Source organism: Fulmarus glacialis, unplaced genomic scaffold (assembly GCF_000690835.1).
Source record: "Fulmarus glacialis isolate BGI_N327 unplaced genomic scaffold, ASM69083v1 scaffold12190, whole genome shotgun sequence".
NCBI lineage: Eukaryota > Metazoa > Chordata > Aves > Procellariiformes > Procellariidae > Fulmarus > Fulmarus glacialis.
In genome coordinates, this window is record NW_009187148.1 from 55,624 (window position 1) to 70,339 (window position 14,716).

The 14,716-nt window shown below is 36.0% G+C and overlaps 1 protein-coding gene across 1 annotated transcript in view; it reads right to left on the minus strand.

The window, feature by feature from the left end:
* CCSER2 (coiled-coil serine-rich protein 2) overlaps positions 1 to 14,292 on the minus strand; it is a 56,344-nt gene extending 42,052 nt beyond the window's left edge. The window contains exons 1-2 of the mRNA XM_009574044.1: positions 12,826 to 14,292; positions 11,695 to 11,897 (exon numbers count right to left, since the gene is read on the minus strand). Of these exons, the coding sequence (XP_009572339.1) occupies positions 11,695 to 11,897; positions 12,826 to 14,260 (1,638 nt within the window). The 5' untranslated portion in view covers positions 14,261 to 14,292. The remainder of the gene's footprint in view (positions 1 to 11,694; positions 11,898 to 12,825) is intronic.
* Between the last annotated feature and the right edge of the window lie 424 nt (positions 14,293 to 14,716).

Below are 14,716 nucleotides of genomic sequence, written 5' to 3' on the forward strand. Positions count from 1 at the left end.
ACTATTAGATATAAGCCTTAAATAAAGACGTACTATTCTTGAAAACATTTTTATAGAGGCATTGTATGCTCTACTTTGGTTTACTGAAAGTAGATAGGAAATAATTACTAGTTTAAGTTATTACCCACTATATCTCAAGAAGCAGCTATGCTTGTTGCTTTATTTTTAATTTTTTTCATTATAAAATCAGATGTCAGACTATGTAAGAGGTCTGAAATTCAACAGCATAATGAAGGGAGATATTAACCAGAAATATTAACAATTCTGTTGAGACTTCACCAATTCATAAGCACTTTCCAAACACGCAGCGCAAGTTAAATCCCACAGGCGCAAAAAGCACTCCGTGACTGCCATCTAGCTTCTGGTAATGACCCTACAAAAAAAACCGAACAGGGGGGAAGTGTTTTGACCATCTTTCTGCAGAATTCCAGTAAAATTTAAGAACGTCTTCTAATTTATTTTGTTTTTAAATAGGCAGATGCTTTTGAGAAGACAGTTTCTGTTTTACTATCGAGCACAGTAATAGAAAGCCACCAGCAGTAAGCATAAATACTAACATAGAAGTAGCAGAGGCTGAGGAAAAGCAGTCCTTTCTACTCATTGCTTCCAGTCTGTTTTTCTGAAAAAGTCTACTGATATCAGAAGTTCAGCATCACTTTTACAGTTTACCTGCAAATAATGGAGCATTTTACACTATAAAGCGATATGCAATTGCTACAGATACTCCTAACTGGCAAAAATAATTGTGAATTATTCTCACTCCACTGACTTGCATTTGTACCAATAGTGTGAGGTTCAGCTTAAAGGAAAATAGGGAGGCTTCAAATAACTTCCAGCTGAGAAAGGAACCAAACCATAACCTCAAAATTCAGAGGAACACCATGGGCATGGCTATTACCAGGAGATCAATTAAGTTTCCTCTGAGTAGTAAGTTTTAATTATACCCTAGCTACGTTTTTGGGGTAATCTGAATACGACTTGTTACACAGCATTACTGTGTTCTATTCTTATACAGTCAGCTTAATATACTTACTTCTAATTAAAAACAAAACAATCCTCAAATACCTCCTAACTATTTTCAAGTAATTCTATTTTGACCAATCTCTAAATGAACTGCTAAGAACACAGGAAGCATCCTGTCACTTACTCGCACTGTTGCAAGAGTATATTTTCACTACATTATCCTGATACATTTCAACAGTGTGACCAAGAACACAAAAACGCAGAAATGCTGTTTACTCAGAACCACCTCATATGTGGAAAAATGGTGCTTTGTTAAATTTCCAGTCTCAAGGAGGATGACAATTCGCATTATAAGGTAATATCAGATTGCAGTTGGTATCAATATGGCCCGAATGCAATGTTAAGTGTTCTTGAAAAGAAAATAAGTTAAAGCGCATCCCATGTTTAGAACTGTGGGGACAGCAAGACTGAAATTGGGTGTACACATTTCATCCAGAGGGACCAAAGCTGTGTGTACTACAAAAACAATTGACCCCAACACGTATAAGACACTGCCCCTCCCCTAAATTTCTGATGCTTCGCAATAGAAAATAATTCGGAAAAAGATTCAACGCCAATGTTCCTGTAACTTATTAGGACACAATTTTAGGTAAAAAGGAAAAGTAAAAGGAAACTGTGTGCCAATCTAGCTGGTTTTAGTCAAGTTATCTGTAAAATGTTCAGAAACCCAGTTACATGTGTTAGATGTATGTCTCAATTTGGTTTACATATTTTTTAAAAAATGCTTTTCTTGTTTATACTGGTAACTTTGAAAAATACTCCAACTTTAAGACTACTGTTCTCTTTGGGCACATGTTTACCTGCTCACTATGGTTTGAAGATTTCCTAGGAGTAAGGAAAACAACATATAAGACTTAAAAATTCAGCAATAGTTAGATGAAGTACGCTAGAATAATTCTGAAGTCCTTCTATTATTGAAAAGTGATGCTACTTGGTAGAATAAAGAAAAAAAAAATTGAAAAGGAATAGCCATAAACTCACATTAAAATGTAACATTGGATATGCAGTTACCAACTCATAAAGCAGTTACCAACTCATAAAGGAAATATCACTTATGAAATAAAAGAAGTGCTAATTTCTACCAGTATTTATTCTCATATTTCATACAACAACCCATCAGCTGCTGCTCTCTCTCCCTCTCTCCACCATACAAATTCAAAGCTGTCATTAACAGCTACCACAAATGAAACACAGGAGTAGAAGTGAAGTTGCCTTACTTGATTTTACCAGCGAAAACAGCTTAAGATTTACTGTGTCAGTTCTGAATCAAGCAGCTCTCAAAGGCATATATGCTTTCCCACCCCAAAGGAAAAAAGGTTAATTTGCCGTAAAAGCTTGTTCACAAAACGTTATGCCTCTCAAACCAACATCACAAGAGGTTTGCGCACTGTAATATAATCATATACCCTTTTAATAATATTTGACAGCATGGACACATACATCACACAAGACGCAGACAGAAACACCATCTCATTAAGTAATTCTGTTTCTCACTACCTCCCATTGCTGTAATAGTTAAGCTCTGAAGTTGAAGACTAGAGCAGTGGTGGGAGGGTAGACGGTGGCTATTTTCACTCTGAAGGCAGCACCTCTGAAACCACAGTCTCTACTTTCATGACATTTCCTTTCTCTGCCATGAGAAGAAAACTATCTGCCAGCAAAGTCTGCCAAAAGAATGGTTGAGGAACCCTGCTAAAAGAACATACTGAAACAAGTTTGTACTCTTAGTTCTGTATTAAGACAAGTAATAATACAGACTGAGTTTTACATAGCAGTTGCACAGCTTTCTACTAAAAGTTTAGCTGTGGACATGTTAATCAAGGATGCTCTCCCACTAATTTAATATATCCACAAATATTATCTGTTCATAATGGAGACTAAATGTAAAAAGGTGACGCTGACTTTTGAGGCTTTGAAATCAGAAACAAGTAGTCTAATGGTTTTCCAAATATAAGTTCTTAGGCATAAATGAAAATTTTTTTAGAAATGAAAATTTTAGGATACGAAAAACAAATGCCAGAGATTTCTATACTTGTAATACTGGAAAAGTGAAAGCAATTACATCGACCTAATGAAAACCATGAATTTAGAACAGTACAATTCAAGTGAGGCAGCATCATTTTTGTCAGATTCTGGAATGTGGCATGAAGATGTTGGGACAAAAAAAGTGTAGAACTTGGACATGACCTTATGAGCTTAAACAGAGGTTACCAGCAACACCAGCTTCATTAAGTGGCACACAGATACATGCCAATGAAAAACACCTTCCACGGCTGACATCTGTATCAGATTCCAACCCCCAGAATCACTGTATTTCTGGGCAGGAAGTTTGAACCACTTTATAAATTTTAGAAAACACAGTAAAACAAACCTCTTTCACACAGACATCCTAAGCAGAAATGGCAGCTTACCAAGACAATGTATTTCCAAGACATCCTTTTATAATCACAAGTAAAATTCAGACATGGTGTTTGCCATTTACTAGAATGCATCAGTAAAAGCTAAAATCTCATAAGATGACTTCCTGGGCTACTCCAATGTCTCTTGCCAAGAAAAATACTGGCCTACAAACCCAGAAGTCAGGCTTTCAGGTAAAGGAGTATGAAGGACCAATGAATTATTCAATCTGACCTGCAGGACAGGGTTTCTTTGGTAATGAAAGCAACAAACAAAAATTCTTTGAGCAGAAGCAGGAAACACAGAACTCCACACTGCCATTCCACATTAGTGATGCTATGCGCTATATAGCTCTGTCCATAAAAATGGTCTCCAGTATGCTGGGCACAGAGGGAAACGTAAAAGGAGGTACAATACAAATTGCAAAGTATCTGGGTTTGCTCTGAGTCACTTTCCAGGAGGTTCACAGATACTTTTTTGTTTTCTACAGTGTGTCCACAGCCAATTAGACAGATAGGCCACTGAGAATTTCAGTTATTGCCCATACAGATCTACACGTCTGCATCAGATGATTTCTGAAGTGCCTTTATCATTGGTTTGTTTGAATACTTTCTAGGTAAGAGGTAGATAAAATTACTTCTCCCTACACTGGTACTACATTCTCACAGACAGTCTCATTACTCTGATATACTAATGAATTCTAATATTGATTCACATACCTATAGGGAGAGATTGCCCAGTTTCCTCCTCTGTGGTCCAATTATGTCACAACAGTGGGCAGACAAACTTGGCAGCAGCAAGAAAGACTAAAATGTCTGGGGTCTCAGACTTCTTAGGCAGCATCTTCAGGTGCCAAAAAAGGACTAGCTACTTCAAAATCCAAATTACTCTAATATAGGTATGACAAGATTCCCCAAGACTAGAGCCATTATACTTAATTAAATATTGTTATACCACAGGAATAATACCTTCTCTTCCTTTCAGTCTCACCCCCTCACTAAAGTACTGGGCATCTAGTCATGTAATTAGTTGTCACTGTACCAAATTCTCCAGCAAAGAAATAATTTTTTTAAAAAAATCTAACCCCAAATAAAATTAGAACTGTGTATTTATTAATGTCATAACTAATTCAAGTCAGAATGGCACTGACTGAGGTGAAACCATCCTTTGGTTTCAGACACAGAACAAATTCAGACCCTTCTTAAGGAAGTGTCCCATTGAAGTACACAAACTACTTTAAGGAAGCATCATAGGAGCACACAATGCAATTAATTCTCTGTATTAGCTTAACCTTTTGTTAGCCAAAAGACATGTATTCTAATAAAGGAGGAAATGCAATTAATCAACACTGTTCATCTGATTACAGACTGTCTTCTGCTTTGAGAAAGATCTTTACTGTTCTTTGCTGAACCACAAATGTATCAATAATGTAATACACACTGATAATAACACCAAGTATTACTATTCATTTTTAATTCATCCATCATTCTAAAAATAGACAAATAAGACAGACCCCATGAGACTCACTCAAGGTCACAAAGTATGGCAGATCAGCAGTTGGGATATCTTTACTCACAGATCATTGAACTATTTTCTATACTAACAGCAAGTACACTCAATCTATTGGTGAACAAAAATATTTGGTCGATTCTGTCTTTGGGAAAAAAAAGAAAGTGCTGAATGGCGTGCAAGCCTTTCCTGACTGGAACATCTTCGTTAATGGAAGATTTTAATATCAACTTGCAGACAGAAAAGCAAATACAAGAATGGGGAGAAAAAAGCTAGGGGTTTCAGTAATGGCTTACGTAAAGATACCATGAAAATCTAAATAAATTTAAGAGTCTTTGTTTCAATAATAAAATTGTATGTATATGTATTCTTTAATATGAAAAAGCAGATTTTATATCAAAGCAGTTATTTTTTTAACTTTTCTTTTACATTTACCTTCAGCATCTTAAAATCTTAAGACACTTCACTTGCAACATGAAAAGCAGAAAAAAGAATCAAATTTCAACTAGCTCATTAGATGGAAACTGCTTTTTATGTGTGCTTCTTGTAACTAGCTTGCCCCTGAAGGGCTCATTTCAAGGCTGCTCTTTTTAAAATATTATAGCAAAAAAAAGAAATGTCTGTGTCAAGAAGAGATACATACTCAGTTTCACTACACCCTGTTAAATGGATGAAAATGAAGCACAAGACCTTCCGAATACTCTGTACTGAATGCCTCAACAAATCAACCACTGGTTCTAATGAAAAACTTCATAAGAATGCAACTCATTTTCAGGATACTACTTAAATTGTGTTCAAGTCTGTAAACATTGCCTTTAATTCAGAAAGATTTTGTGCTGAAAAAGCTTCCAATGGCTGTTATATAACTAGTTATATAGCTAGCACAGTATGGATACTCAATATTTACCTGTTTGAAATTAGCATTGTACTGTTTCCAAAATAATTTCAGCGCTTCTATCATAGCATTACATAGTTCCACCAAAAAAACCACCCTGGGCAAGAGAGATCTTATCTCAAATGGTAACCCCTAAGGGATTCACATTTCATAAAAGTCTCCCAAATACTACTTTAAAAACAATCCTTATATACCTGAATAGCTGTTTTATTCCACACTTTTACATTATCTTAAGCTTACTTGCACTTGTATTTTTATTATAGCTGTAACAAAACAGTCCAAAGTTTAAAAAGCGCAGCTTCTCGTAGAACAAGAACTATGGCTTTGGCATTAACCTCCTGAAGAGAATGTACAATTAAAGAAAGGAAGATGGGTAGAAGACAATACCTAGAACACTTCACTCTACAGAAGTAAATGTATTAGAAATACAAACATTACAAGTCTAAATTCACATAATAAATTACTCATTTGAGAAATCAAACTGGCAATTTAAAGCTTACTATAAAGTCATTTTGAGAAGTGAATTATGAAAAAAATAAAGGTAATGAACACTAAATTACTTGTAACTAACTAAATTACTGTAAGAAATTACAGAACTAAACAATGCTATTTTAGCAAGCTTATTTTCTTTCTCTAAGTAGAGCATATTTCAGCATATTCCACTGTGAGTACCTATGCCTCTCCAACAAGAAAGCATTCTGCCCAGTCTCAAAAACTAACTCAGAATTGTCCTTTCCCAAGTCTCAGCCACAAAGGGGAAAAAAAAAAAACAAAATAAAAAACAAATTTTATGAGATTTTAAAAATTACCTAGGAAGAAGAGGAAAAAAGCAACTATTTCACACTCCGGCTAAAATTCTGGCCACATGTCAATAAATGACAAAACAGATTCATTCCAATGAGATCCAGATTTCATCCCAAGAGCAATTAAATTCTCAGCAAAGCAGCTAAAACCCATCTGTCTCTTCAAGCCAGATTTCAATTATTATTCCATAATCCTGTATCCTTATAATTACATTGATGCTCACTCTGTATATACCCAAAATACTGGCTTGATTTATTTCAGTAAAAATTAACATAGCACAAACCTTCATATTGTTACTAGAGCCTACAGTAAAGAGGCGTCAGAGGACTCGATCTCTTTTGCCTTTTTCCAAGACAGGGTCTTGATATGACCTGATAGTACAGAAAACACTCAGAAGTTTCCTGTTTGCCCAAATGAAATTGCTTTAAAAGAAGAAAAAAACCCACCACACCACAACAACTTGTTCCTTAGAGAGTATTAAAGAAAGAAGCCAAAGCTAGTGGAGTATTTTCAGTTTGAATTTTTACTTCTTGCAGACTATTATGCACTAGAATATCATAGTGCCTTTAAACAAAGCACATCTCTCAAAACAATATACACAATAACAACTGTATTATTTATCTTACTCTTAATGTAAATAAGAACTTTGACTTTCCAAAAATATTCAAACTTCACTCTGAACACACACATATTAAAACTTATATTTCTCATGTGTCTACTTAATACAATGGACAGGAGAAATGAAAACAGCTCAAACCTTGCTACAGCAAAAGAGTACTTCATTATTGGTTAAGCAAAGGAGCGATGAGACTCCGGTTAGGACGCATTTCTAGGCTACATTGCTTATATGTATGTTGAACAGCATTTCCAGACAAAAAATTATTGAAAGCAAAAGTGTAGCAAGGTTGATATACTACAGTTCAAGTACTCATTCCAAGAAATAGGGAAAAAAAAAACCATTTATGTTTCCTGCACTCTGAAGTAAAATGACTTCAGTCCTAAGCAGCTGTTTCAAAAATCATTGTAGAAATTGGACATTCAGTGCTTCAGATGTGTAACTACCAGACTTCTACTGAGGGAATGCTAACCCTCTCAGCTGCTAACTGAATAGGCACTAGCAAGCAAAATACTAACACAATCTCCCCCTCCAATGAAACAGAATTCGTCTATAGGAACTAAGAACTCTTTAAAATCTTGGTTTCAGCTTGGCTTTGTAAATTATTTTTTTGTTTAATGAAGACAGTTACTTTACAATCACGAGCACAATTCAAACCCAGAGACACAACAAATATGTAGATCCACATTAAGGTTTGTTGTTTTTTCAGTGGGGTTTTTTTTTTCCCTTTCTTTTTGTAATCTAACTCTTAACTTTGTTTTAAATAATTGTAATCTAAGATTCATTTATAGCTACTCACTCAGTAGCAGTAGCAGTGAAATGAAGAGACATTTTAATTATAACCCTTAGCTTGGTCTCTGATCTAAAGCTAGCTAGCAACAGACTTGATGAAAGCCTGTATTAAAACCAACCAAACAAAAACAAAACTCAAAACAAATAAAAAACCACAAACAAAACACAGCACAAGTTGTACCTCACATTGTTGAGCAGCCTTCTGCCATGAAACAGTAAAGCAGCTAGGGATTAAAGTAAGTAGTTGAAACACAGGACATAAGCAAACAGTACAGCTAAACGTTAAATGAGAATACATATAGACAAATATTGTCTATGTTGCTAATTTACAGAGCCATCAACTGCTCTGCTAAGCATCAGTCTTCTCACACAGAAGTGAGCAGAAACAGCATCAGTGATTTGGTGCTTAGTAGCAAAGACCAATTGTTGAAAGGAGTATAAGCAATACCAATGAAATGAATGCTTAAAAGCTTGAAGGGAATTCAATTCTTAGAATATTAACCAATTGATTTGTTGCCTTCAAAACTGGAAATGAAACAAAAGTAGGGATAGCAGAATAAATTATTTTCTGTTACACAATTAGAGGATAAAAACATCTTCATCCTGACAAGGTCTCAAAAAAATGCATGTCCTACTTAGCTGTAAGTCCCCATGGCATTGTCTTATGAGAGGTTATTTAGATTTGTGTAACTTTTAAACCTCCAACACTGGATTGCACATTTTGTCCATAGCTGTCGGCTCAATTAGTGAAGAACAGAAGGGCCAAATTTCCCGTCCCGTCCTCCCCCCGCCATGTCCTTAAAACCAAGCTCTACTGAGACTAGCAAAGATATCTGCTTTTCTTCTCCCAAAAGAGGAACAAAGATTGAGTAGCCAGCAAGCTCCTTCCATTGTCTTCCTATTCTGGTTGCTATTCCAGAAGACTCGTTAAAATCCCCTCTGCAAAAGTTGCCTTTTCAAAGATGGTCAAAACACTTCTAATCCAAGATTAACCAATACGAGCTGCACTGCCATCTACAGAAAAGTTTAGGAAAAGCATTTAATATTTGTTGATACTAAGGATGATAGAGCTTAAAAGACTAACAAAAAAACAGCAGGATGGAAATTAAAAAGAAAGGTGAATTTTGCACTGAACACTACCAATTACTCACCATCTAATTACCTGAAGAGTTATACAGCTACATTGCTTCTACTCACCCAAGCCTGATGCCACGGAAACTCCAGAACCAACTATCTGCTTTGGAGATTCCCCCGGAAATATTAATTCCAAGGGCCAGTCGGGCTGGCATTAGCTCAAGCACTCAAAATTCTTAAATCTGACTCTTATAATTGGACTCTGACACACAGATATTAACTGCTTTTACCCTCACCACGCTAGATGATAGAAACCGCATAATTTGATCACATATCTCCCAGCAATCAAAACATCTGATGTGCTGACTAATCACAATAATTATTCTCAACACCTTCAGTTCTATTTTTTTTTAACCTGTCTTTATACTCATTGCCTGCAGAGAAAAGGAAAAACATAGAACAAAAGCTTACATTAACCTACCCAAGATCATAATTCTTCAGAAATAATGAAAAACTGTATCAGAAATTCTCCTGCATCTTCAGATTAAAAGTGATCAGTGTTTAATCTTTAGGCTGAAGAAATCAAATATACCGTGCTTTCTACCAAAAACAACAAGCACATGGGGGGGGAGAACAACAAACAAACAAAAAACACCACTAAAAGGCAATTCAATAAACACTTCAGAGGTACAATTTCCCCTCAAAAACCAAGCTGACTGAAAATACATTTCTGCTTTGTAAAAATAAAACATGTATTATTGATGTTTCTCTCATTTAAGATAAAAATTCACAGTACAGTAAGTACTGTAATTCTGGAACAGCACTAACAGGATAAAAATCAAAACAGGTGGAAAACACACATGACTTTCTAGATTCAACAGTAAGCCTTACTTAAAACCTCCTCCTTTCTCCACTTCCTCAAAACCTATTAAGTTCATTCTTCCATTTTTAAGTCCTCTTTAAAAGCTATTTACTTTCAATAAAGGAAGAAATAAACCAAAGTACTCAACAAAGGTATCAAAAGCTTCTAACATACCTCTGCTCCACAAGGCTTAAAGCAGCTTCTGTCAATCAAAACATTGATTGACTATCAATTCATACACATGCACAAATCGATGCACAGAGGTCACGTGTATCAAAAACCTAGATACATACTCCAAAAGCATGGGAAAATAGTGTCTTTCATTTGTTTGATAAATTATACTGTGTGTATCAAAAATATCTATATTTAAAATTTATGAAGGAAGAAGTTCAAAAACTTCCTTTCTTTCCTGGCATGTGCATGTGTCTGGGGAAATCGGTGTTTGTTTTTGCAGTGGCCTACAGTAAGCTTTTTTGTTCCCTATAAACATCAATAAAGCTACAAAGCTCATACTGGAACAGTCTCAAACTGCTTTTCCAAGCTGGCCACAATTACCACGAAAAGTTAATAACCATTTCCAAACTCTTTTAAGCACTACAACCCAACATTGTAATTTAAGACAGAAAGCAAACAATACCACAAAACAGCTGAAAATATATCAAGAATTTGTATGTAGTTACACATAAAAATGTAATTACATAGCTATGCCCAATTTTCAGGAGAAATCTCTGCTGTTCTGCTCTTGGGCTAGAGCAGACAACCCTAATACAATTAAAAATTGAAGTCTGAGTAGATGCCACAAACCCTGTCCAAGTCTGAAACTGGTATCTACATTACTAAATTGGCAGTGGTGACACAGTATCTACCACACCTGAAACACATGAAGCATGACACATTGATTATACCAAATTCTTTTTGTTTTAAGTTCTGATTGTTAGTATCATGTTCATAAAACCTGAGTTGCTCAATTCAAAAGATTGTTCGATAAATGAATATGAAATCCAAAGGGACGAAGGACAGACAGATAATATATTCCTCAAGCCCACAGGAATCCCAAGGTTGGCTCCCAGACCTCAGCTGGAGGGTCACAGCACTGCAACAACCCTCCGTACATTCTTTAGATTGAATGATGTTTCTAGCAGATCAGTTAAAAGTTAAGCAATAAGAAAAAGGTTGTATGCATCTTGTGTATCGCATTTGAGACACACAAAGAGTCCTGCTACAGTGAGCTACAGTCAGGCATCTCCCTTAAAGATTCTATGCTTGAACAAACTGAGAAATCAAAATAAACTTTGGTTTAGAAGGGTCCTATACGTATACGGTATAGAAACAAGACGATGAAGAAGTCAGATAGGCGATAGCTATTTTCTTGCTTTTTCACTCCTAGGTTTAGAGATTGGTAGGAGATACTTAACCTATCATTCACAGAAATTAATTCCTTTTTTCTTTGTGAGCACTACCATGAGATTGCATAAGGAAGGACCTGTTCTGTCCTAATTTGAGAATAAGGAAAAAAAAAATTGTATGTAAACAGCCTAATCAAGGTCACCTGTCCAGAAAGAGGAGTTCCTAAACAAGAAGTTTCAAAAAAGCTATCAACTCCAGAGGAAAGAGGAAACAATTATCAAGTAAAAAATACATTAATTTTGTTTTTAAAATATACTTAGTAAGCAATAAACTCAAAACACTGTAATTACACAACTTATGCATATAAATACATACTATGCTGTTCATTTCTGAAGATTCATAACTTCCACATGGATGGACATTTCCAATAGGTTCCAACCCTTCTTCATCCCACATATACGTGCCATCAGAGCTGTCAGATGGAGAAAGCTCAAAAGAGGACCCAGCTCTGTAATTAATCTCTGGAGAAATCACATTCTCGGCAGTATGCTTTGTGCTTTCACTGTTGTCATCCACTGCTTAAAGAAAAGAGGAATAGTCAAGATTCCAAAAACAACTCAATATGCCAAAAATAAAAATTAAGATGTGTGATGTGTGTTATTGGTGCGTTAACTTTTCTGAAACTGTACTGTAACAGAAGTATCTGAAAGCATTCCACAGTATTGTTCACTGATCCTAGAGGAGAGAAAAGCTCAAGCTGGTTTGGTAGCTACAACTAAGTATCCTTCCAACCTATATCTTTGCTAGCTTTTTACACTGCACTAATTCACTCATCATGAAAGCTACTTTCAGAATTCTATATCTTTTTAACATATTAGAAGGTGGGTCCAAAATTAGATCCTTTGAATCCAATCTTTCAACTGTAACTTCTCTCAAAGCAAGCGTGTACTATGAGAAGCCCACCAGAGACTTGAAAACATAGCTTTTAAAAATATCTTCTGTCTCTTCCACTAATTTTTAAAGAATTAATATAGCATGCCTCTGGAAAAACAAAAAACAGTGACATTCATATTTATAATTTAACTGATTTAATTAGACACCCTACGCTTATTCCTACTACTTAGGAGTGGTTTACAGCTGTTCTCTGCGTACAGAGGTGGTGGGGGCAGGGAGCGGGGAAAGAAGTTTTCTTAAAAGATTACCAGTCCAGAGAAATGAATGGCAAAGCAAGGACATGAGGAATCCTGCAACCCTACCACAAGCGTGGTTAAAGGAGGTATCATTCATTCTTATCCCGAAGAAAAAGAGCTCTTCAAAGTCATGCCTGGGAAAGATAACTATCATGCAGAAAAAGCACTGTAAGAAAATAAATGGGCCAGCATAGAGCCAAGTTCTATTCTGAAATAATTCACAAGCAATTGATAATTATATAAAACAACTTAATTACAGTTACAGAATCTTGATTTAGTACCTAAAATTTCAAACAGAACATAACAAAGTATTTACCAGACACGTTTATATCAAGCCAGTCATCAGCATTACAGCAAGATCCTCCACTTTCCTTGAGAGAAGTGAATGGCTCAATGGACGTTATGCTCCCGTCTAACTCTTGAAGGCAGCTCTCCTTTTGCTGTATATGTATAGTTCTGTTTTGGTCTTCTATATCTATGAAATCATCACTGAAGTCTTCACTCAAATCATTTTTTTCAGAGGATGACAAAGAAGATATAGATATTTCATCTCCATCATCGCTCATACACATGACTTTTGACCCACGTTTTTCCATACTTTCATGCAGGCCCTCATCAGATTCCGTTCTTTGAGCATTGCTCTCTATAATACTGTTTTTCTCAATTGCTCTATTAATGTTTGTTGAAATTTCAGAGTTCTCCACGATGCATGTGTCAGGAGTTGTACTTCTGCTGCCATCCACAACGATATTTCCAGCAAATCGCTGCCTGGTAGGCTTCAGCAGAGAAGGCCGACTTAATCTGTATCCAAAAGAAGGTGCTGACCCAGATCCATTTGACAGTGGGGGCTTCTTTGAACAAGGAGCCGACATACCAGAGTAGGGCCTGGTAAATCCATACTTCATAGGTTCATTTCCATTGGGTACATCCAACTGACGTGCATTTCTTGACAACAAAGTCGACCTCTGAGATGTCCTGGCAGCTAGATTTTGACTATGATAAGGCCTTGTAAGATCCACAGCTTTATTAAAGGAATGTGACCTGGTTAAAGATGCAGTGGGAAGGAAAGAATTCTGAATGGAATGTGAAAAGCTCTGTGATCTTACCATTTTTTCACAGGAAAAAGCCTTGCTACTGTCTGCAGATTGTGCCAGGCTCTCTCCCGAACTTGTCCCTGTGGCACTGGAATTAGCTCTAGGTCTCTGCAAACCTACCACCGGCCTATTTCCATAAAATCCATTTAAATGTGATTTTGGAGCACCGAGTCCAGAATATGAGGTCCTTCCTGACAGGGTACCTTTGGCGAATTTTGCTGAACTAGAGAGTCCAGGCAAAGACTTTGGGTTTAATTCCTCAGTAGAAGATACAAACATACTGGTTTGCTTTGCTGCTTTTGATGCAACTGAAGCAGTACTGTTCAAACCCACCCTGAGCACATCATTACCCAATGCTCCTTGAGATTGAGAATACTTCTCAGAATCGATTAATTTTTCATTACAGTTATGTTTAGAGTTGGTCTCTCTCCCATTTTGATCATGAAGTTGATATTTATTTGATTTTTTCCAGTTGAAGGAAAAGGAAGACATACGAACAGTGCCATTGTGCTTGCTGAAATTTTTGCCACCATTATTCCCTGCTAAACTAACAGCCGTCCCATTTGGCATAGGTTGCAAGACATTTCCTAAAGTTTTCGTTCCATATTTCGGTAGCCTGGAAACCAAGGATGTCCTGACTTGATTTTTTTCTTCCATGAGCTATTGGGTACATTGGTCCTTATAGGGTGCTTGAATCTAAGGAAAAGAAAGAATATATTAGATCTGAATCAACCACACATTAATCAACACAATTTTATATACATTTGCATCTATGTTTACTACATTCCTGTGCCTAACTATACGATGATGATACGAAGTAACTCACACAAATTTTGTGAGCTCCAGAGAAATAGCTGTCACCAGCTGTTATTTGGCAGTAATATGTTATTCAGGTCACATCTCCCTCCCCCAACTTTCGTTCTCTAGATAAACTGCTTATTTTTTCTTTTTCTTCCTTTTGAAATCTATAACGTAAGGTTAAAGAAGGGTTGGGTGTTTTTTTTCCATTTACCTATTTTGAGCAGCAAACTGAATTTTTCAACTGTATTAAAATTACTAAATTACATGCTTAAGACTTTATATTTTAAGAAATCCCACAAACTGAACGTAGCA